At 33.5% G+C, this 25110-nt stretch overlaps 1 protein-coding gene across 1 annotated transcript in view; it reads left to right on the top strand.

The window, feature by feature from the left end:
* Positions 1-24846, top strand: part of beta4GalT7 (beta-1,4-galactosyltransferase 7) — a 46403-nt gene extending 21557 nt beyond the window's left edge. Inside the window, exons 3-7 of the mRNA XM_090384843.1 lie at positions 2405-2571; positions 8016-8241; positions 14692-14775; positions 21091-21198; positions 24606-24846. Coding sequence (XP_090240969.1) covers positions 2405-2571; positions 8016-8241; positions 14692-14775; positions 21091-21198; positions 24606-24788 — 768 coding nt within the window. The 3' untranslated portion in view covers positions 24789-24846. The remainder of the gene's footprint in view (positions 1-2404; positions 2572-8015; positions 8242-14691; positions 14776-21090; positions 21199-24605) is intronic.
* The last annotated feature ends 264 nt before the right edge of the window (positions 24847-25110 follow it).

Below are 25110 nucleotides of genomic sequence, written 5' to 3'. Positions count from 1 at the left end.
ACACCTTGCAGGTGCCTAGTCTCCAGCCGCTGCAATTTGCAGAACTTAAGCCTCTCTTGGTAAGAGAATCCCTTCATTCCCTCGCCAATCTTGTTGTCCTTCTCTGTACACGCTCAAGCAAATCTACATCCTTCCTAAAATGAGGCCTCCAGACCTGTACGCAGTATTCAAGGTGTGGCCTGACCATTGCCTTATACAAAGGGACAATCACCTCCTTTTCCCTGCTAGCAAAATTCCTGTATATCATTGACAAAACCCCATGACCTGCCCTGGCAGCCTGTCTGCATTGCTCAGAAAACTTCATATCTGACTGCACAATTACTCCCAGGTCTTTTTCATTTTCTACCACCTTAAGTGTAGTACCACACAGTTGGTACATTTCTCTGGGGTTACTTCTATCCGTATGCAGTACTTTGCATTTGTCAATGTTAAACTTCAGTTGCCACTTCTCAGCCCATCTGCCCAAATTTTCTAGACCCTGGTGCAGTAGCACACTTCCATTACTGTTATTAACAACCCTGCCAACCTTCGTATCATATGCAAACTTAAGTTTAGGGAAGGGAAGACATTACTACAAGCTGTATTTGGAGATTAATTGGAACTTTCAGGGATTCAGAATTCTGTTTCTGTTATGACAGGCATTGGAGCAGTAAACTTGTGTTCTGTTGCATCATCCTGATGAAAAACACACCACGGTGCAAATTGCCTCACCACTTCATGTTAATAACCTCATACAGTTTCACTATTTTATTGTGTATAATACTGGCTTATGATTATGGCTATGGCTGTATGCTGAAGGAATAACCAAGCTGCACTCCTAGGCATCTCAGAATACAAAGACTTGATTTGCAGGCAGCATGAATTTCTTAGCTGGTGGCAGAAATTATGAGTGTTTCCAGGTTAGATTCAGGATCAAAGTGGAATGTGCTGGAACATAATCCCATAGTGTTGCTGGTATATCAGTATAGACCTCTATGCAGACATGCACCTCCTGATGCAGATGCAGTCAGTCCTTGGTGTTCCTAGAAGCCCTCGTACAATATAAATAATAGGCCTTATTGGGAAAAATATGGTTAGGTGCCGACCACTCAAGACTGAACACACATTTATAACCCAAACATTACCACACAAAATTAATAATCATGATAAAATACTTACGTATTTTATTGTGATTATTATGTAATAAAATATTGCTAATGCTTTTTCTTTTATCATTTGCAAACTTGTTCCTGATCTCTTTGTTTGTTCTTCTATCTAAACAAATAATAGACATTCCATCTCTTCCAATTTTTTATGTCTTGATCTAATGGATTTTGTTATACTTTGAGTAGTTCTGCTGTAAAAGTTGCTTTTTTATTTTCTGTGCATTCTTTCTAATTGTTCCCAGCATTGCCTCATTTAGTCCTGTAGCATGCACAATATCACATGATCTTTCATTCTGCTCAAAGCATTTCACAATTTTATATTTTTAGAAAATATTTTTTTTTCTCTGAACCCACAGTATTATCTTCACCAGCACGCTTCCTTTTCACAGTTTTTTCAAGTGTTTTACTCATTTTTAGGTAATAAAGCACAATTACAGTATAAAAAGAACAAAAATGAGGAGTCATGCCTGATACTCACAAACAAAGCAGCGCACTTGTAGCAACTGAATAAACAATGCAACGCAGTAAGCATTGCATTCATCCCAGCTGAATTATTCCGCCATGTTCGACTGCTTTCTTGAAAATGCAAAGCCAAATCGTGCATAAGCGAATTCGGTTCGTGTTATTTGCGACATCATACCCCTATTTATAAATCACGTATGATTGAATTCATGTAGTGTAAACACGTGTTATACAAGGACTGACTATACTTGATAACAACAGAAGATGCAGGGATTCTTCCTTCTGAATGATACTTCTCACACACTCAAAATTTCAGGTTTCAAAAATGCCTAGTTTGTAAACAATATTTTGATTGAAAATGGTGTTCAAAAATTTGTTTTCAGCCAGAGAATGATTGTCAGAACAAACTTCCATTTGGTATTGTGGAAGTGGATAGTTCAAATAAATTTAAGGAAGGATTAGACAAATTGTTAAAGGCGATGGACGGGTTTTGTTTTTGTTTTTTTTTTTTGCTGATGTTGTATAAGCCGCTACTAATAATACTAATGTGAAAAGTATGAAAAGGATTATGTAAATAAGCCATTTTATGATGTTTTGCATATGATATCCACAACTTATTACAGGCAAAAGAGAGATTTTTTTAAAATTTCCATATGGTTAAAGTCTTTTACAGTCTGCTCTTCATACTAATCCTAGTTTATGCAAAAATTACTATTTAATAAAAAAATTATTTAATTGAACTAAAGGTGATTATTTTTCTTGTTGTAAGTTAGTATATTTTATATAATTTTATCTAGAACTCTGGAGACGATTTGGACTGGGGAATACATAAGTTGGCAGTGATTGTCCCATTCAGAGATCGATTTGATGAATTACTACACTTTGCTCCTTATCTTCATGACTTTTTAAATAAACAGAGAATACGCCACAGAATATTTATAATAAACCAAGTTGACCACCTTCGGTAAGTGTGTCATTTTTAAAAGTGACTCATAAACATTTCTCTGATATTTATCCATATAGAAACTTTTATCCATTCTGAAACTTTGGATTTAATACAGTACATCTTCACTGGTGTCAGGGACAACTTGAACACCATTATAAGTAGTAATGGACATAATTGAGAAGTTATAATAAATTATAGCAAGTCATTCAATTATGAGGCCGCCTTAGCTGAGTGGTCAGCGCACGGTGCATAAGTACACGTGCCTTGATTGACCCGGGTTCAAACCCCTGACTGCTGAATATGGTGCTGTTTCTTGTATTCTCTCTACGTTGTGAACTCCTGACAGTGTGGTCATCCCAGAGTATAAACAGAAAATTTATTATTTATTATTTTGATTATAGGAAATCATTCAGTTATTTCCATTTAAATGATATATTTGGATTATTTCATTTGATAATATCATTCGATATGCCCATCATTATTAAATTGGCTATAAATATATAGCAAAAATAAAATTTAACGAGTTTTTTTAACATAAATACTTGATGACTAAAAGATGACCAGTATTTTTATATAAGCAAGTCTTACTATTTTGTTTTACTTATTATTAGTTTTATTATTTTGCCATCAGTGATTGAAATAAGATAATAGCAAATACACTATTATTGTAAATTTTTTACAATATAAGTGTATCTGCCTCCCACCTCCTTCTTTCAGTAATGGAAAGACATTTGTAGTGTGAGTTGATGTAAAGTTTATCTGCATATCTATTGCATATTATTTGTTTCTTCTGTGTTTTGCTTAGCGCTGCATTGTTAAAATGTTTTAGTAGAAGCAAGCTTGAATCAACCTAATTAATTTTTGCTATGTGTGGACAGTATACAACAGAAACATGGAAGAAAAAAATGTACAGTGTTACTAAAGGTGCATATGTTTTGCAGTTAATTTTTTAATTACAAGATTGGTGATCAAGAAAAAACATTTTACACTGCTACAAATGAAAGCTACAGGATACCTTAAGGGGAAAGGACTTCCTTGAGTATGGAAGATATTTGTAATGGTGCTAAATTATGCCTTTCTAGTAGTACCACGTTATATCAAGATACTATGTGTAAGCAGGTTCATGGTGCAGCTATGGGTTCTCCAGTTAGTGCTATTATTGGCAACTTAGCCATGGAAGAGGAGCTAGAGTCCAGAATTTTTTGATGGGTCTGTTCTGCCTCCCCCATGCATGCATGGAAACTCTATGTCGACAATACATTTGCCGTTGTACAGAGGGGAGGAGAGGATGATGTTCTCAGCTTCCTCAATGGTTTCTCCCCTTTAATTCAGTTTACCTCACAGGTGGAAATAGACAATTCTCTTCCTTTCCTTGATTTGTTGGTTTGTAAGGATGGCCCCAGAGTAGAAACAAGAGTGTGTAGGAAACCTATAAGCCAGGGGCAATATGTGTATTACAACATTGCACAAGCCAACAATCATAGGAATAGTGTAATTAGGGCCCTATTTGATAGGGTCGGGTCCCACTGCAGCACCTCAGAGGATAGAATGGAGGAGATGAAACGTGTCACAGCGAATCTCCGAAAATGCGGCTACCCTAGAAGATCTTGGACAAACATATTCGAGAAGCTGAACACAGGCAAAGAGAGGCATTCGCACCCACTGCTACCCCATATATTCCCTACTATCCTGGCTTAACAGAGTGGATCTCTAGAATATTATGTGCCTGTCAGATATGCTGTGTGCAGCTCCCAGGGCAGAGATTGCACACAGTTGTGTCAAAGATAAACGATCCTGTACCTATTAAGGTTACAAGTGGGGTTATATATGAGATCAAACGTCTTGACTGTGGGAAGTGCTATGTTGGAGAGACAGAATGCGGGTTTAAATATTGTATTTGGGTACATATTAGCACAATAAAGACTTCAGACTATGAGAAATCTGCAGTGGTTGAACACTTCTGGGAAGAGAACCACCAAATTTCTCTAGGCAATGCCGTCATCGTTGATTGTTTGCATATTGGAGCCAGAAATGTCTCAAGAGCTTGTGGATTTGTTTATCAGAACATAATGCCATTAATAGAGATAGGGAAGTTCATATTCATCCCTACTTTAAAACTGTAATTTTTGGAAGGGATGAACAGTTCTGCTTGGCACACTCCCGAGCAATTTCTAGTCTTCATGCACATGTGGAGGATAATTCCTATGCTCCTGCAGTAATGCGCTGTAATACTGCTGATGTTATTTAAGGATTATGTCATGACAATCAAGTTTCACTGTTGATAAAGGAGGCAGTCACCTTTGAAAGCTATTGTTGTTTTATCACTTTTAATTTGTAATGTTTCATATATTTTAATTTTATATATTTATCTATCATTGTATCACTTTTAACTCTACAGCTTTCAGTGTGTTTTATTTTTACATTTTATTCTGATTTTATTATTCCATGTTAATAAACTTTCAGTCATATATGGTTGGTGTATTCCATTCAGTTATTATGAGTCACCTTTTTTATGTTTGGCTTCAACAATTTCTGTTCCGCTTTCCTTTCAGTCACCACAAAGTAATTTAGCTCCCTGTTCAAGTTTGATAAAATTCTGGCATCCTCTCCCTTAAAGAATTCATCACGTGTAAATGTGGATGGAAAATACCTGTTCAGTTTGTTTGCAACCTGAGTAGGATCATTAACAGTTAACCCATTGACATCAATTGGCCCAATGCGATTCAATCCCTTCCTTCTGCCGTTAATATAAGTAGTCTCTGCTGCTTTTCTTTGCATTCTTTGCCAGAGACTTCTCACAATCTGCCTTAGCTTGCAAACAAACTGGCTGAAATAAAAAGGAATATTGTTCAAGGCTAAACCTTGAACAATATTTCTTCATTGGTATGAAAAGTGTAGTAGCGTCTATGATTACTACCCCGAATGCTTCCCATTTAGAATTCGCTGATGGTAACATCATCAGTTAGTCCCATTGTATAGAATTTAAAAAGTCCGAGACCACTGTAGTCACCCTTACAAAGGCAAAAGCCTTTACCCTTAACAGTAATTATGTCTTTAATTAAATTTCACATTAGGACACTGTAATCACTGCCACCCAGTGGGACTTTTACCCGCAGATTCTTAATGCATGAAGAATCACTGCTGATAACCAGATTAAGAGTGTTGCTTCCTCTTGTTGCCTCTGTAGAAACTGCTGCTGCTGCTGCTGTAGAAAAGTCCTCCAAGAAATCTACAAAAGCCTTGCTAGTGTGTGAAGACCAACCCACAAATTCCACTCAACATCTGGAAAGTTAAAATCATATAGGAAATAAATCATATCCCATTATAAGACATTCTGATTTACTGGCCCACTCTATTTCTGTGTATAGCTGTTTGATATACTCATCACGGTTATTAGGTCTATAACAAACTCCTACTCTCAGTTTTGTTTTTGCAGTACTTATATCACACCAGGCTCGTTCAGTGTTGCACTGGTCACCCATGTCGAGTGGATGCTTTGTCTTAGATTTAATATGCTTCTTAACTAAGAGCATAACCCCTCAACCTCTTCTCTCTCCTCTCTGTACACATTGTACTCCCCATATTCAAATTCAGCATCAATTGGACATATGAAAATATGTCCAAGGTCATGAGTGCAATAAAGTACCATGACTTTGCTTGGAATGTCTGCAGTCATCTTAAGATAATTGGATTATTCACTGTTCTACAGGGAGGTTCACAAAATACTGTTGTTTTCTATGTTTGCGTGGCAGTCATACAACAGAAAAACATTATATTGTACAGTCATGGGAAAAGTGGGAAGAATTTTTACCAGGGCTGTATAAGTAATATAAAATGTTTTCCACCGGTGGAGCCAAAATAGGTTCCTCCACCTTGTATAAAGCTTGAATTGATTAAGAATTTTGTCAAGTTTTGATAAAGAAGGAAGTGGATTCTGCTACCTAAGGGAAGTGTTTCCCAATTTAATAGATGCAATACTGAAAGAAGGAATTTTCATTGTGCCTCAGATAAACTCCTCAAAGATGATGTATTTGAAACAAAGTTACAGGGTACTGAAAGCTTAGAGATCAGTTAAAGCAGTTGTGCATGGATTTCTTGGAAGACAATTATATTTGATATTGTCTTTACTGCAATGTTATAAAGATATGCACTGCCAAATGTCTTCGAATACTCATTTTCTTCATTTCTACTTTAATTTTCCTCAAAATTTTGGAAGATTTAAGTGATGAGCAAGGGGAATGAGGGGTGATGAGCTTTCATCAGGATGTATCCACAATGGAAAAGCTGTATAAAGGTCATTGATATAATGCCGTGATGGGAGATTACTTTTGGTTTCTTTAGAGGGAAAGCAATTTTTTTTAGAATCTGCAACTTTTATTCCTGAGTTGCAAAAAATTCTTTCTTGATGGCCAGCATTAATTTCTTTAATCCTTTAAATTTTTAAAGTAACAACTACCAACTTCCACAACATTAACAAATTTTTCTGTATCTGTCCTGTAAATTTATATCTTATGTGTGTGTAATCGGAGAAATAGTAGATGCTGTCCGCATTTAAATTATTCAACCCATTTAAAGCCTTAAACACTTCAATCAGGTCTCCTTACAGGTGACTAGTTTTCAGATTCTATAATTTAGAGAACTCAAGAGCACCCATTTCTATTGCTAATTGATATTGTTTCTCTTTGCGTCCATTTCCAACAGATTCTCCATTCTTCCTAAAATGAGGCTTTCAAACCTGTATACAGTACTCAAGATATAGCCTAATCACTGCCTTGTATAACGGAATAATCACTTCTTTGTGCCTGCTAGCAAAATTGTTGTGCAGTAAAATCCCATTACTACCTACTTAATGAATCATTAAGTAGGTAGTAATGAATCATTTTGTTGTTCCAAAATTTAGTTATAATGAATGAATGTTGAAATAATTTTCTGTTGAAAATTATTTCAACAGAAAATTATTTCAATAGAAACATTATTTATTCAGAAATTTTTCTGCGCTTTTCTGATATTAAGAAGTAGCAATTTCTCTTTATTTTACTTAAATATTGACTTTGTCAATAATAAATAAAGGAAACAAAAATACACATATTACAATTTGAAAGCATATTGTATTTATAAAAAATATTATACTGTATAAAATTTTAATAACTTGCACTTTCAGATATTTGGTAGAGTGTACAATAAATATAACTCTTATTGTTACTTTGCATGTATGAATAGTCAGTTTTTGTTTTCAATATCTTTTTTTTTTTTTTCATTAATAAATATTCAACTTCAGTGTAATTTAAAATGTGTGGAATCAGGTACTAACTTAAATTAGATTGAAATCTTTATTGAAAGGTTTAACTACAGTGCTACAGAAATATTTGCTGTCACCTTTTCATGCTTGTAATAGAATTTTGTACTCTTCAGAAGTATTAGTTAAAGGTACAATGGATTTGAAGTTGTCCTCTTCGTTCCAGCTTCAACCGAGGTTCTCTCATCAACATTGGCCACCTTCTGAGTAGAGAGGAATGTGACTATTTAGTAATGCATGATGTTGATTTGTTGCCAATGAATCCACAATTGAGTTATAGTTATCCAGCTGATGGTCCATTTCATGTTGCTGCTCCAGAACTTCATCCCAAATATCATTACAAAACTTTTGTTGGAGGAATTTTAATATTAACTCGGAAGCATTTTGAACTTGTAAGTATGGTTTGGTCTGATAAATATATTTCTAATAGAAAATAAAAATTATATTATTAAAGTAAAATATTTAAGAATACCATTTTGTATTTCAGTTGATCACTGTATATGAGGCAATTTGTGACAACTTCAATTTATTACAATTGTAATGTTAAAGTGTGGGTAAGAGAAAAGCTCAGTTTGACTATCATCAGTAAATGCATTCAGACCTCTAACAATTAATTCATATCTAAGGTACAAAATTAACTAATGGATTAAGCTGATTTTTGAGATTTTGAAGTGTATATATCAAATATTTTCATAAATAATAAAAGATATAAATAATTGATCTGCAATAGCTGAATATTCAGAATGAACAATAGAATGTTAATCAGTATGCTGTAGTAAAATATGAAGGCTGCTAGAAATTCTGTAATCCTTGTCCACAGTAGTATATTGTTTAAATAAATTATTAGTGTTAATAAAGACAAATTGATGCAAGAAAGCCAAGCTCATTTAGCATCAGTCTTAAAAAACAAACAAAAAAACTGTCCCCATGTTTCATTCAATTATCTGTCTAACACTCTTTATTGTAAATGTTCTGCAAGGTAGTAGTAGATTGCTTCAGCAGTTAATGATATGTTGATTTAAAGAAAATTTTCTTGTATTTAGAAGAAAATGGAAATTTAAAAGAAATTCCCATTATTATATAATTTACTCAAATCTTTTGGAGCCTTAACGACTTTGATCTGATCTTTGCAATACACAAGGCTAAATTTCTCACTATAGGAATATTTCTTTATATCAATAACTAATTGATATTAAGTTGTTCTCTGCTGCATATTTTTAGTAGATTCATATCCTTCCTGAAATGAAGCATAACATAAGTTGGCTAACTTGGTATAATACTCAAGACATGGCCACCAAGGTTTTATATAATGGAATAATTACTTCTTTGTCATAAGTGTTCTTTGAAGTGCTAACCAAGCACAATTAAAAATAAAAATTTAATTTATGAACTAAAATATACACAAATAAAAATATAAAATAAGCTGGCTGTGAAATATATTAAAATCTTTTAAAAACTATTCAGTGATGGAGGTTTGCAAAACCTTCACGATTCAGCACTGGTATACCATTTTTGGAAGGAGAATCACCAGAAAGATCCTTGAATGTCCAAATTATTGATAAAGTAGTAATAAATGTTGTTGTTGTTGCAGATGTCTTGAGACATACAGTCAGTATTAAACTAAACATAAATAGGGATGGGGGTTAGAATCCACCCTATCTTTGAGAACAGCTATACTACAAGACAGCCATTGGTGATATGCTTGTACTCTTGACCTGTGTCACTATTGACATGACAAGAGTGTGTCATCTCTAAGCATATAATAAAGTTTTCTCACCATCTTTTCACAAAAATAAGCCTGGCAAAAGTTTTATATAAAATATAAAATATAATAAATATAAATATAAATATAAAATATATATTTTATAGCAAGTTTATATTTGTATTTATAGTCTGTAAATTAAACTTTTATTTTTACTTGTGTTTTGTCAGTGCTCCAGAGAAAACTATTATGAATGCTTCATCTGTCCTCTGAAAGTTTTTCCAACTCTTGATTTTTTTTTTTTTTTTAGTAAAATTCCTACATCATAGGTAAAATACCATGTACTGTTAATAAAAACTTAATATTATGTGCAATTATGAAAAAAAAAAAAAATTTATATAGCTTTTATTTAATGCATTAAAATGAAGAAATATATAATTTTATTGGCAGTTAGGAAGGTTTATAGTTCACCATTGGCCAAAGAATATAAGTTACATGGCAATATTTTATTTGTTTATGATTTTTCGAAGATCCCACAAAACTTTTATATTAACTTATGACCACCAGTGAACTGTCAAACCCCCAGCAATCATTTACAGATGATTACAAAAAGGATTTGACAGTTCTTTAATAGTTAAAATTTGTGGTCATTAGAAAACATTTATTTCATTTCATTTCAATAATTAAACATTTGGAAATAGTCCTGGCGCCCTGTTACTGACAGAACCATTGTAAACAAAGAACTTTATTTAGCAAGTCTGCTCTTTCATGATAAATAACCAGTACTTTGAATATCAGTGTTGGAAGTGCACATTTCATCATTAACAACAATCACTTATAAAAATGTGTACACAATGGGTTCCAAAGTTTCTTTCTGTTGACTATTCAGTGGAAAGAAACTTGTTTCCTTACTTACAGAAATATTTTGTAAGCTTTCAAAATGAGGTTGATGAATTTCTACATTGTATTAGTAGTAGTGGCAATTGATGCAAGAAAGCAAGCTTTCTTGCTTTCAAACCATCCATTTCCACAACAATGGGTGGAAGCCTATTCCAACAATCAACCACTCGTTGGTTGAAGGTAAACTTCTGCACATCTATTCTGCAACCATCCTTCTTCAATTTAAATTTATGCACCCTCATATGTGTAGTCTCAGCAAGAGGAAAAATGCTATTCACATTCAGCTTACTCAATCCATTCAAGGCTTTAAATACCTCAATCAGATCACTCTGCAGGTGCCTAGTCTTCAGATGCTGCAATTTACAGAACTGAAGCCTTTCTAGGTAAGAGCACCCTTTTGTTTCCTTCACCAATCTGGTTGCCCTTCTCTGCACCCATTCCAACAGCTCTACATCCTTTCTGAAGTGAGGCCTCCAGACCTGTATACAATACTCCAGATACGGCCTAACCATGGCCTTGTACAAAGGGATAATTACCTCCTTATCCCTACTAGCAAAGTTTCTGTATATCATCGGCAAAACCCCTGAGCTGTCCTGTCAACACATCTGCACTGCTCATAGAATTTCATATCTGACTGTACAATTTCCCCCACATATTTTTCATTTTCTATTACCCTGAGTGTAGTTCCACACAATTGATAAGTTATTCTGAGATTACTGCTACTCATATGTGCAGTACCTTGCAGTTTTCAATGTTAAACTTCAGCTGCCATTTCTCAGCCCATTAACCTAATTTTTCTAAATCTTTTTGCAGTAGCATATCATCATTACTGTTGTTAACCACCCTGCCAAACTTTGTATCATCTACAAACTTTGACATTAAGCCAGATATACCTTCATCAGTATAATTAATAAATATTAAAAACAACAGTGGGCCCAGCACTGAACCCTGGTGAACTCCACTGATAACATTAGTCCATGAAGAGCAGTGCCCATTGATAACCACTCTCTCTTCTTCTACTTAACCATCCTTTTATCCATAGCATTAACTTGCCCTTAATGACACGTTGCTCCAGTTTATGCAACAGTATCAAATGCCTTTCTGAAATCCAAGTACATGATATCAAAATTATTTTTTTTGTCATTCAGTTCCTTGGTCATTGCATCATAGTAACCTATTAAATTGATTACTCAAGACTGCCCCTTAACAATTATTGTTCTAAGTTGACCTAATTTGGCATATCTCTAGGTACGATTTAAGGTTCTGCATTGTGATAATTTAATTTGGTAATGTAATATGTATTTTTGAAAAGTCAACTGTACTTCGAGATATTTGAGAATTTGTGTTATAATTTAAGCATAAATAAGAAAAGCATAAGAAAAACCATAAGAATAGCATTTGTAGTATGATTACACATTTAGTGTACTTCTACAAAACATATGCAAAGTAGTTATTTTACTTTATCTAGATGTATGCTGGATTCTGTGTTTGACTTGTCTGTTGATATCTGTAATCCAAATGGATCACATAACATAAAGGTTGGTTATAATTGTCAAAAATAGAGCTGTAGTTAATTTAAACAGTAAATTCCCTTTGCAGTGACATTTTTTATTTATATCTCTCATTTAAATCATGTCATTAAATTTTTCTGTTACAGAATCAAGGAATAGGTTAAGAAAAAAAAACCTCTGTTTGGATTTGATCACATATACTAAGTAATAAAAACTAAAAACACACACAAAACTTTTATATTCATTACACTTTGGCACAACTGTTGTGATTATGTTTGTAATATCATGATTTACAGTGTCAATTAGTTATTTGTGCAAATTCATCAATTAGTTAATTTCATATTTAAAAATAAAACTCATTAAATTTTGGTCAATATCATAAACTCATTAGTTTCCTGTCACTGGGGGAAAATGCTCCATGACAGTTCCCCAGAATGCTAACATGCAATATAGGAGAAGCAGTTTATGGAGAATATGTTGTGGTGATGGAAAGTGAAGATAAAAAAATTTTATGCAACATTGCAACTAGAAAGATGAGATTTGGATGCACTATTGTGATTCACCACCAAAAGAACTGAAAAATCTGAGTGTCTGGAGAAATGCTGTTTTCCAGGATGTTAACAATGAAATCCATTCAGCATTCTTGTCACCTAAGTACTATCATTAACTGTGAGTGTTACCTTGAAACTCTAATCAAATTACAGACATTGATTTGAAGAGTGCCCTGGTATGCAGATGGAAACACACAAAAATTGATTTTTCTACATTAATAGAAAGTTAGACAAGATATAATTCTAGCTTATTACAGTTGAAAGTAAATGACACTCTCATTACTCTCATCAAACAAGCTGTGCTCTGAAAGCAAGGGTGCCTCCATAGCCAGGTGGGCAGGAGCAGCAGTGTGTAGCACACGCTTTTTGGTTAGACCGCGGTTTGAGCCCGTGACCACCAAATATGGAGGTTGTGGAAAGGTCAGGGAATGACCACCGCATATCCCCGGAGCAATATGGCCTTAGTTGCTAATGCTCCTAAAAACCAAATAACAAACAAACAAACTGAAAGCAAGACATATTCTTCCCATAGGAAAATGTAAATGTATGTTGGAGATTTATTGTAAACATATGAGGAAAATATGTTCCTGAAATAGAAATAAGATATAATCATACAAAATATTTTATTTTTTAATGTAGTCACTTAACTTACTTTTTATTCCATTTCAGTTTTGCAGCAGTTTGCATTCTGGTTACGTTGTTATGGAATATCTGTTTATAATACACAGAATCATATAATGGTAATACTCTAGCCATTATATGGTTTTTGAAGCTTGATATAAACTTTGCCAGAATCCACAACAGAAAATTAGTTGTGGATGTGAATATTAAATAATTGCAACTAAAATTAATAGTATTACCACAAGAAAAAATTCATTACAATACTGGAAATGCAATAACCCCAACTATTAATCATAAGAATTAGCATAATAACAAATACAATAGTATTAAACTATATATAATAGCACACTATGGTGGTATAGTGATAAATGCTTAACAGTAATCCTGGGAAACAGTTTACTGATGAACAGACTTTGCTGTGTAGAATCTGGTTTTTGTGGCAGTATAATCAGCATGATATATTACCATCTGCCACTTGTTTGGAAAGGTCTGAATTTGATTTCTATTGACAACTGGACAAATTTCTAAAACTCTTCAGCTGAGGCTAGTTGCCAAACTCAGGTGGAAGGAATAGTTTTCCCTGTGATTTATTTTGGGTTTTTCGGCTCACACAGCATCCATTATGTTATCTATTATCTGAGTTCATGGACCAAACTACTTGTACATCATTTTAAAATCATTTCAAATAAAGGTCCAAAAATAAATCATAAAATCTGTAATACAAATAAATATTATAAATGCATTTTGTTAATCTAAAAACAGAACCCATTTCCAGGTCTACCATGTCAGTTGCTTAATAGCTCATTGTACAAAGAACTGTTAAACAGTTGAACCCAGGGTATAAAGTAAATAGAAATGTAGGGAGAAGGGGCAGCAAGGGTACTTCATGTAAACAATTTGTTGTGGGTAGTGGGGGTTTGAGTAAGTCACTTCCTAGAATATGAATTCAAAAGTTGAAGAATAAGTAAAATTATTTTGAAAAGGTTCTGAAAGTTTTCTATCCCTCAAAGCAAAAATTATTCTTCTTTAAAATATGAAATGAAAAATTTTATAATCTTTTTGCTCTCAACATAAACTTTGCAGTATAAATTTAAGGTATTGATGATTTATTTGACTATTAGTTTGTACAGAGATTTAAAACAATGCTACGCTGAATCTCTCTTTTTTTCTATTGACATCTTTCTTGCTACTGAACCTCTATGGTTATTTTTGCTTCTAAAACCCACGATTTTGCTTCTTTCTTTCTTTTTTTTTTTTTTTTTTTTTTATCTCACTAATTACCAATCCCTTCAGATTTCTTTATTTACACCTTTTCCTTGCTACTGAACCTCTATGGTTATTTTTGCTTCTAAAACCCACGATTTTGCTTCTTTCTTTTTTTTTTTTTTTTTTCTCCCATCCACTTCCCTCATCTAATGTCTCAGAAAGGTTACATAAAATTCTTTATCTGAATTTATGAAAATGTCAGCTACATAGAAATTATATTAAATATAACCAAGACCTATAATAAAGTTAGTTTGCTTCTCCTTAAATTAATGTTTTCTAAAACTATTTTAGGTAAATGGCTTGTCAAACAAATACTGGGGATGGGGATTAGAAGATGATGAATTCTATGCAAGGATGAAGCAAGCAAAACTAAATGTAAGTAAACATTGGTAGCAACTTTTTACAAATTTTAATTTGATAGTTCATCATTTATGTTAGTGTTTTTTTTTTTTTTTTTTGCAGTACTTATAAAATAATATCTAATAACATAATTTAGGGGGAGTGTAAAACAATCAGTAAATGTAGGAAAATTTGGAAAACTATCTTAATTACAGTATGTAAAATTCAAAAAATATTATAATTCATTTATTACAAAGAAGCCAAACCTGCCAGAAATAATTATTCATACGTGTGGTATTTGTGGTCCATTTGGATCTTTGTTTTCTGTTATGTTTTGAAGTTAAATATCAGAGTATTTATTGTTTCATGCAGTGTACTTTGTTAAAGATTGTGGCTTTTATTTGTTGGCTTTTATTATTTGTTCTTCACATTTCAGAGAAATGTGATGATTCTGCTTACATAAGTATATCACCCTTAGTATTTTTTCTATTTTACAATATTGAACCTTCTAGCCTTGGTTGAATCAGAGTCAGGAATAGTATAAAAGTTTGTACAGTACCCTGAGACTTGTTGTCAAAATCAAAGTATATGAGGTTATAGCACTATAAATTAGTTCAGTACTATGCCTCAAAATTCAGCCTTCAAATTTGGACTTCAAAGCAAAATGAAAACTTATGAAAATGGTGAATACCATTTTATCAATTGATAATGGTCTGGAAAACTGAAATTTTGTCAGATTTTGTTTAGTGAAAACCACTTGTGCAAAACTACCAGGTGTAAAAAAAAAAGTGTGTGTGTGTGTGTATATATAAGACTAATAGAAAGAAGAAATAGAGAAAAAAAGGATAAAGACATAAGTAATAGAGTGAGGAAAGAGTAAAGAAATTATAGTTAAAAAAAAAGCCTTGGTTGAATCAGATACAAATAAAAAGAAATAAGAAATAATAAATAAGTAATAAATATACAAATAAAAAGAAATAAGTATATTGTCACATATCGCACAACAATATCAGAGTCAATCACCAGAATTGCATGAAAAGATGACAATACTTCTGTTACTAATGTAAAGCATATGCCAAAGCAAAGCACAATTAAAAATTGGTGAATAGGTGAGAATTTAATAAAAAAGTTAATGAATTTGAAATATAAGAGATAAAGGCCAAAAGATAATAAATACCGGGGAGAGGGATAAAATAATGCAGGCATATGGTTTATGTGGTCCCCTGCAAATGCATAGTTTCTGAAGTGATTTTTCTTACAGGTTTTGTATAGAAATTGGGTGCATGAACCTGTCAGATGCCCTGCCACTGTTTTTGCAACTGATTGGATTTTTCTTGAAGAATGGTCCATGGTACTGGACGAATGCTAATGATGCTTTTTTTTCACGTTGAAAAGTGAAACAGGTTACTTGTTTTCCCTCTCCCACTAGGTCAATAAAAATCTACAATCCTACTCTCTTATCCTAATTGTTTTTGCAAGGTTTATTATTCTTTTTTTATAGCACAAAGACGATGGCACAAAACTTGGTATTTTCTCAAAATGGCCACTACTCTGTAGGAAGTAGTTTCAGATTTTGCTTGCTGTGAAGGTGTCAAATTTGAAATTATTAAAATAACATGAAAATGGAAGTAATTAAATATATGAAATACATTTTTTTAAATTTTTTTAATAATATTTATATAGAAAATAAGCATAAACACAGTTATTTATATGAGTAATAGAGTTATTTTTATATGAGTAGTAACCAGTAATAGTAATAGAGGCATGTGATGCAAGAAAGCAAGCATATGAGCTTATGTAGCATCAGCCAAAAAAAAAGAGAGAAAGAAATTCACACAACCATTCCCTCTAAAAGTTTGTCCAGTTCCTCCTTGAATTTATTTGAGCTATCAACTTCCACAATGACAGATGGAAATTTGTTCCATCAATTAACCACCCGCTGGCTAAAGGCAAATTTCTGCACATCTATTCTACAACTGTCTTTCCTCAATTTGAATTTATGCCCCTTAGATTCGTAATCTGAGCAAGCAGAAGAATCCCATCAGAGTTCAGCATGCTCAACCCATTCAAGGCGTTATACACCTCAATGAGATCACCTTGTTGATCAGGTCACTTCAATTTGCAGAACTTAAGCCTCTCTTTGTAAGAGGATCCCTTTGTTCCCATCAACAATCTTGTTGCCCTTCTCTGTACACGCTGAAGCAAATCTACATCCTTCCTAAATACACAAGCAAGTTGGCATCTAAGTGCTGAATTTAACATTTATGCAGTTCAAGCAAGAAATATCAAAGCTGTGATGGATAAATTTGAAAGTACAGGGTCCATGTGTGATGCACCCATGTTGGGATGCCCAGAATAAATCAGTCCTCAAAAGTTAGTTCATTGTCTCTCTACAGAACTTGAGACTTCTCAACCAAGTGTTCACAATTTACTGAAGAAAATGTCTCTGAGGCCATATATCCCATGACTGTTTCATCATCTACATGATGAATATGATTCATACTGACCCCCACTCTGCAAGACAAGCTATGGTGTCCCAATGAAGACTGGTTCAAACTCAGTGGGCACATTAACCAGCACAATTGTGTCTACTGGGCCATTGAAAATGAATCCACACATCCTTGTTGAAAAAGAAATAACCCCCCAGGGGTTGACTGTCTGGGCAGCAAGCTCCAGTCAAGACCTCATTGGTCTATTTTTTTTTTATCTTTGATGAGACAGTCGATTCCGATAACTATCTCAACATTTCTAGCATGTTGATAACTATCTCAACATGCTAGAAATGTTTTTTTTATCCTCTGCTGCAATGTCAGAGAGATTTTTTATTTCAACAAGATTCGGGCCCCACCCCATTAAGGAAGGCAGGTACGTGGTTGGCCTGATAACACATTTTGAGGTTGTTGAATAGGCCATTGAATGGCCATCCTGACCACCAGCCCTAACTCCTCCTCCTGAATTTTTCTTATGGGGGTTATAAAATACTTAATATGCAGACAAAAGCAGAAATGTTTTAAAGAACTTCAAGTGATTATTGAATTATTCACTATTATTGATGTTGAGCTGTGTCAAAAGATATGTCAGTGTAGTGGGGTGATTACAAAAGTGCATTGATCATGAAGGAGAATAATTGAACAGTTTGATTAATTCATTGACTAAAATAATTTGGAAAATAAAATTATTGCTCTCTTTTCTCAATTGTAATAAAATAATAGCAATATTGATAAAAATATAGTTCATAATTTGTTTTTATTCTACCAATTGGTTAATAATTTGTACCAAAATTGGACAAATTTTGGACAGTTTGAAATTTCAGGACTTGAATGATCTTTTAAATAAGAAAACACAAGACTAAGAGAATGGTTTTTTGTAACTTATATTATATGTGTAATATCTGTTTTGTAATTTTTAACAAAATTGATACCTTTTTTTTTTTCTTTTTTTTTTTTTAAATAAAAGGTGCAAAACACACATCTTGTTTTAAAATTGTAATTTTTTTTTAACATTAGAAGCAGTAAGCATAGCAGTCTGTTAAAATATAATATATTGGTATTGTTCAAGCTTTTGCTACCACAGTAGGGTTAAAATTTTAGGCATTTTTTGGTGTTTCAGAGGTATATACTCTATATACTGGAATATAGAGTAGCTAGAGCTATACTAATGGAGCTATACAGTATATACAAATTCATGACCCATGGTCATGAATTTGTATATACTGTAGTAGTGATAAATGATGCAAGAATGCAAGCTTATATGGCATCAGCCAAAGATAAAAAGTACCTTCCATTTCACCTAGAAATCTGCTCCAATAGTTGCCTAATTCTTTGCTAAATTTATTCAAGCTATCCACTTTCATAATAACAGACAGAAATTTGTTCCAGCAATCAACTACCTACTGGCAAAAGGAAAACTTCAACACATCTATTCTGCAACGATCCTTCCTCAATTTGAATTTATGTCCCCTTGTGTGTAGTCTGAGGAAGAATCCCATCAGCATTGAGCTTGCTTAATCCATTCAAAGCCTTTAAAACCTCAAATCACCTCTCAGGTGCCTAGTCTCCAGATGCTGCAATTTCCAGAATTAAAGTCTTTCTTAGTAAGAGCAACCCTTTGCTCCCCTCACCAATTTCTTTGCCCTTCTCTGTACCCATTCCAGCAGTTCTACACTCTTCCTAAAATGAGCCACTCGAATTCAGTGCTCAGGATGTGGCTTGACCATTTCCTTATATAATGGGCTATCTCTGTTATTAAAATTCCTGTATATCATTGACAAAAACCCATGAGCTGTCCTGCCAACATATCTGCAGTGCTCATAGAATTTCATATCTGACTGTACAATTACTCACAGGTCTTTTTCATTTTCCACATTTTCCACTACCTTCAGGGTAGTATCACACAGTTGATAAGTTATTCTGGAATACTGCTACCCATATGTAGTACCTTGCATTTGTCAATCTGAAATTTCAACTGGCATTTCTCAGCCCATCAACCTAATTTTTATAAATCTTTTTGCAGTAGCTCAACCTGGTTTCTGTCATTAACTACTCTGCCAACCTTTGTACCATCTGCAAACTTAAACATTAAGCCTGCTATTTCTTCATTGATATCATTAATAGATATCGAAAACAACAATAGGTCTAGCATAGAACCCTGGGGTCTCCACTAATAACATTAGTCCATGAAGAGCAGTGTTCATTGATAACCACTCTTTCTTCTTCTTCCACTTAACTATCCCTTTATCCATAGCAGTAACTTACCCTTAATGCCAGACTGCTCCAATTTGTACAGCAGTCTTTTATGTGCAATAGTATCAAAAGCTGTCCTTTAATCCAGGTATATGATATCGGTTATTTTTTGCATCCAGTTCCTTTCGCATTATAGTATCCATATTTGTCAGACAAGATTTCCCCTTAACAATCCCACATTCTAATAGAAGCAGTGCAAGAATCACTTTCACCTCTGCCTTGCCTCTATTGTTAATCTCTTAGTCTCTGTATCCTCCCACAGGCTAGTGGTTTTCCTTACACTGCCTTGATAGCATTAGCAAATTTAAGTTTGTTTATCTGTACAGTTAGATTATCATTAAGAAAAACAGTGTTAGTAAGGTGTCACATTGTGCCTCTATGTTATAGAGACATTGTTGGCTTGAAATTAAAACCACCTAAGGTTAGTTCTGATATCCAGCTGGTATCTTTTTCTGAGGTGGATTGTATACACTATATGTCATTCTGTATAGGGATATGTATTTGAACAAATGACATCAAAAGAAAGCAAAGAATCACCACTAGTGATCATATGCCAGATGTATTGAATAAAATCTTTAGAATTCTGTACAGTAAATGTAGTCTTACCCAAAAGCCAGGTGGTGGGTGAGAGGATTTGCAGAAGAAATGAGTCTTTGAGGAGTGTTAGATTTATAAATCTTAGGTAGCGATATCACAATATGATGCTACCAGCTAATATCATAACAGCCTTGTTCTGTTACTTCTGCTTCTTTGCTATTTAAGCTTCCAGTATTAATAGTACTGGTTAAATCAGTTAAATCATCTTAATGATTGTTCCAGTAACATACGCAGCAGTCTATCTCCTGTTTTTCTGACAAGCACAATGAATGTGTTGAGGTGATTAGTCTTGATTGCTTTGTCCTACCATAGTGTTATGATTTCGTGCAATAATTCATCCAGTTGATCGGCTTGGTCCCATATTGGCAATCCATCTTTGTTTGTTCAGTTGTCATTTACCTGGCTTCCTACTAGGTGGTTACACCACAAGAAGTGAGGAATGGATATTAGATCTGGGGCCCACTCAGTTCCTCACAAGCCTATCTTTGGAGATCTGTAGGTTCCCTCCTAGTTAGATAGCTTCAGCCTCTTCAGTAACAAAGAGTAGCACCATATTATAAATAAATGTTATACTTCTCTTAGAAGCACTGCTTAGTTTGCTGTTCATGGTGAGGCAACTCATAATAACCACACAAAGTGAGAGATCAATGCCAATGAAAGGTCTGGGTTGTTTTTTTTTTTTTGGTTTTTTTTTTTATGAACCTTGTTTGTTAATTACCTTATTATTTTGACTGAAAGTTTTATTTGCATCTTCTGATAAAATTAGTTCTTTATTATGACCTTTTGGTTCCCCATCCATTTTATTTTTATTTCCTTACTAACATTCCTACCTTTTAGATATTGGTAGAAATTTGGGCAGTATTGGATATGCTTTTCTGGTGAATTAAAATATAATTATCAAAGATGTCTTTGTATGCGTAAGATGTGTGCTGAGAGGAAGGGGAAAAAAATAAAGCCTTTATTTTTCTTAATTCTTTTCATGATAAATAGTTGGTGTTTTTTGTGTTTTCAGTTAAGTCGACCTCATGGCATTTCTACTGGGATGCATAACACGTTTCAACATATCCATGATCGTAGTGTTCGTAGGCGTGATACAGCAAGACTGTACAATCAAAAAGAGGTAAGGAATTCCATAAAGTATGCTATATGTATCTATTAATGTGAGTATGTAAAAAAAAAATTTTAATTGCATTTGTATCATCTTGTAATGTTATTATAGTTATGTAACTATTATTATAGTTCATGCTTGTTGATCTCACATATGTTACACTATTGAAAAAATTAGGACCTTTGTCCTTATCTTTTTTACCATTGACTTGCATGGCATTAAAAGGTGAAGGCAGAATCAAACCATAAAATCACCATCTAACATTTTAAATTTAAAAAATAAGTGATTTGTCTACACTGTAACTAAAAGGGAAACTTGTACCTAATATTGGTCATCTCATGTCTTTCAATGTGAGTTGGCTATTTTGAAGTCACATTAGAAAGTGATTGGAGGAATAAGAATGTGATGTGTGTTAGCTGATATTCTTGACTAATATGAAACTTTAATCACTGTATAAGAAGTTATTCAAATTAATAAGTTAAAGGATAACCAGAAAGCCTCATGTAGGTTATATCTAAGTTCAGAGTTTCTAATATACATTAAAATTGCACAAAAAAAAAAAAAAATCCTTGTTGCTGCTTCTTCCCCCCCCCTTCAATCTCTTGCTTTATATCAAAATGGAATGCAGGTATAAAACAGTCAATACAATAAATTGCTAAGATTATACAGGGTACATCAGAAATGGCACATTTTGCTAGTGTTTTTGTCTCCTGCATGTGCATATTTGGAGTCTGCTTTTAGTGAGATTGTAAAACATGCCAGGGAGATCATTTCATCATGGAGCATGGATGCATTCAATGTCATATTTCATGTATTCAGTGGTTTTTTTGAAAGCAAAGCATAACTTTCAGCAGCTTTGTGTTCTGAATGTAACCTCTATCAACTCCACCAAGTCAGGGGTAGCTACCATTTTATAAATGCACCATTACTGTAGCAGTCAAAATTACAGAGTGAGAGATTGATATATACTTTAAATACAGAGCAAATTCACTTGTCACTGAAACAGCTCAAGATGATTCATTCAGTATTACGCCCATCTCACCAAAATGGCTGTTTATGAAAGTGAAAATGAAAAAAAATGAATTGACTAAATTTCTGAATGTATTTTATGGGGTTAAAGTGGACAGTATTACCTGAACTTAAAAAAATAACTCAAACAGTTATTTTTCAATGAAGCAAATTTTCTTTTGAATGGTGATATCAACAAACAGCATTGTCATAACTGGGTTACCAATAATCCACATCGTATTGATGAATTGCTACTTCACTGAAGATGACAGTATGTGTGTTGTTTTAAGATTATTGGTCCCCTTTTTTTTTTTTTTCCCTTGAAAATAAAAGTGGCCAAGATTTCAATTCAATCACTGCAGAACACTAAAGTGACATGATTTAGGAATTACAAATACAGAATGTACAAATTGACAGCATAGACAAGATGTGGTATCAGTGTGGCAGAGCAACATCAAGCAAGAGCAAGTATGAACCTTTTATTCAAAATCTTTCCAGGCCAGTCCATTTCTTACTTTGGATGTGTCATTCATGCCCCCGATCATACAACACCTGACTTGTGTGCATGCAACTAAGCCAAGAATTACGGAAGAGTTCAAGCCCTCACAGATAGCACAGTTCATATAAGCACCATCCTCCTCACACCAGATGGAAAAGGCCTCAGTTTGAATCCCATCAGTGATATGAGGAAATTTTATGGGCTTTTTTCTCAAAAAACAGCCGAATTAGTTATCCTCAGGTGAGGTTGCTCCCAGGAACTCTGTGTTTTTTATTTATTTTTTTTTTTTTTGTCCAGCAAAACGGCAAATTGACCACAGAACACACTCGATTTACAGATGTAATATATATGGTCTAAGTTGCTGATGCACATACAACTACAAAAAAAAAAACACAAAAACTCAAACTATGTATTAGTAAAGAAATTACTGGGATAAATGGAAGAATTCTCTGCAGAGTTATGAAAATTTTCATTCAATGTGTTCTCTTATATTATATTAAAAAAGGAATGCAGGTACAAAACAGTTGCCCCGAGCTATGTAATGCAAGTAATATTGGAAGCGATGCATTTATACATTCACTATATTCAAGATGAAACTCAAATGTCAAATAGATATATGTGAGTGAGTTTATTTTTCATTCTTTAAATAAAAACTTGTTTACTATCTCTCGGTTGCTTTGGACTCTATAGATCAGGGTTTCTCAACTGAGAAGGTTGACACTCATCCTGTGGATTTGAAGGATATCCTAGAAGGTCATAATGTATCATAATAAATTAAAAAAGTGATTCAGTCTCAAACAGTGAAGGGAAACCAGGCACTTGTAATGACCAGTAAGGGAAGGTCGTGGATTTTATTATAAGATAATCATTATGTTTCTGTATTCAATATGTGATGCAGTGTGGTTACAGATTGAGATTGTAATGCTTCATTATTCAAACTGTAAATTCAACTTAAACATTTCTCACCCATGTAAATATTGAGCAATCATCATGTTTTTTGGTTGTAAGTAATAATCACAAAAAAAAAGGTCTAATTAACTCAACAATACTGCACAATTAGGGGGGTATTTCGAACCCTGTTTGTGATTGTTTTCAAGTTTAGTGCATTATATGTGCATTTGTTTTTTACTTTATAAAAAAATATTTTTTAGGCTACAAAACACAGGGTCACATTACAGGTGATGCAGTATTCAATATGTGATGCAGTGTGGTTACAGATTGAGAATTTAATGCCTCATCATTCAAACTGTAAGGCGCCTCCATAGCCAGGTGGGCAGGAGCAGCAGTGCGTAGCACACGCTTCTTGATTAGACCGGGGTTCGAGCCCGTGACCACCAAATACGGAGGATGCGGAAAGGTCGGGGAATGACCACCGCATATCCCCTGAGCAAAATGGCCTTAGTTGCTAATTCTCCTAAAAACCAAATAACAACAACAATGACAATCAATCTGTAAATTCAACTTAAACATTTCTCGCTCATGTAAATATTGAGCAGAACTTTATACAACACAGTGTTGTATAAAGCAGAGTGAAAGCATTTCCTGAACTTCCTAGACTTGCAAGAAAATCTCAAAATGGGTTTGGAATGTTATTGTAATTTTGCAGAATTGTTTAGTTAATTAGATCTCTTCTGTGATTATTACTTAGAACTAATAAACTAAGAATTTTGCTTAATGTTTACATGGCGAGAAGCATTTAATTTTAACTTGAATTTGTAGTAGATTCACTTATATATCATTTATATTAAAATACAAATTATATTTTATTGCTGACCATTCAAATTTCTTATGGGTTACCAATGTTATGGATTACCAATAATTTAAAAATATGGCTCTTGACCTAACTTCATGGATTCATTTATTAATACTTGCATTTGGTTTTTCCCTTCTAAAAACATTTCTTTATTTTTAGTCTACCAGGAAAAGGGACCGTATTACAGGCTTGAACACAGTGCAATATAAAGTAGTCAGTCAGCATCAGCTTACTATTGACAAAGCTCCAGTGACTATTTATAATGTGAAGTTGATTTGCAACCACACATTGACTCCATGGTGTGAACATCGATCTTCAGCTCACTACAACAGTAAAACATAGTTGTATTTATTAGCCAAATCACTGTATATTATATTGATGTATTTAAGGTTTCTCATCCCCCCCCCCATCACCACAAAATTAATCTTCACATATTGTATATTTTTTGATATTTGCAGTTGTATTAAATAAGATATTTTTTATGCAGTAAACAGTGTTAAATATGATTTTCCTATTTAATAATTTTAATAATCTTAATATTATTAAGTATTCATGAATTTTTTCTTTATTAAGAAATTTAAAAATATTACTTAATAAATAATTATTGAAATTTAATTACTTGAACTAAAAACACCTCACTTGTGTAAAGATTTTAAAATCTCTT

The sequence above is a fragment of the Mastigoproctus giganteus genome, chromosome 11 (genome assembly GCF_048544385.1).
Source record: "Mastigoproctus giganteus isolate SK-2022 chromosome 11, ASM4854438v1, whole genome shotgun sequence".
Taxonomy (NCBI): domain Eukaryota; kingdom Metazoa; phylum Arthropoda; class Arachnida; order Uropygi; family Thelyphonidae; genus Mastigoproctus; species Mastigoproctus giganteus.
Note: the sequence above shows the minus strand (reverse complement) of the source record. Positions and strands in the feature narration are given on the sequence as shown.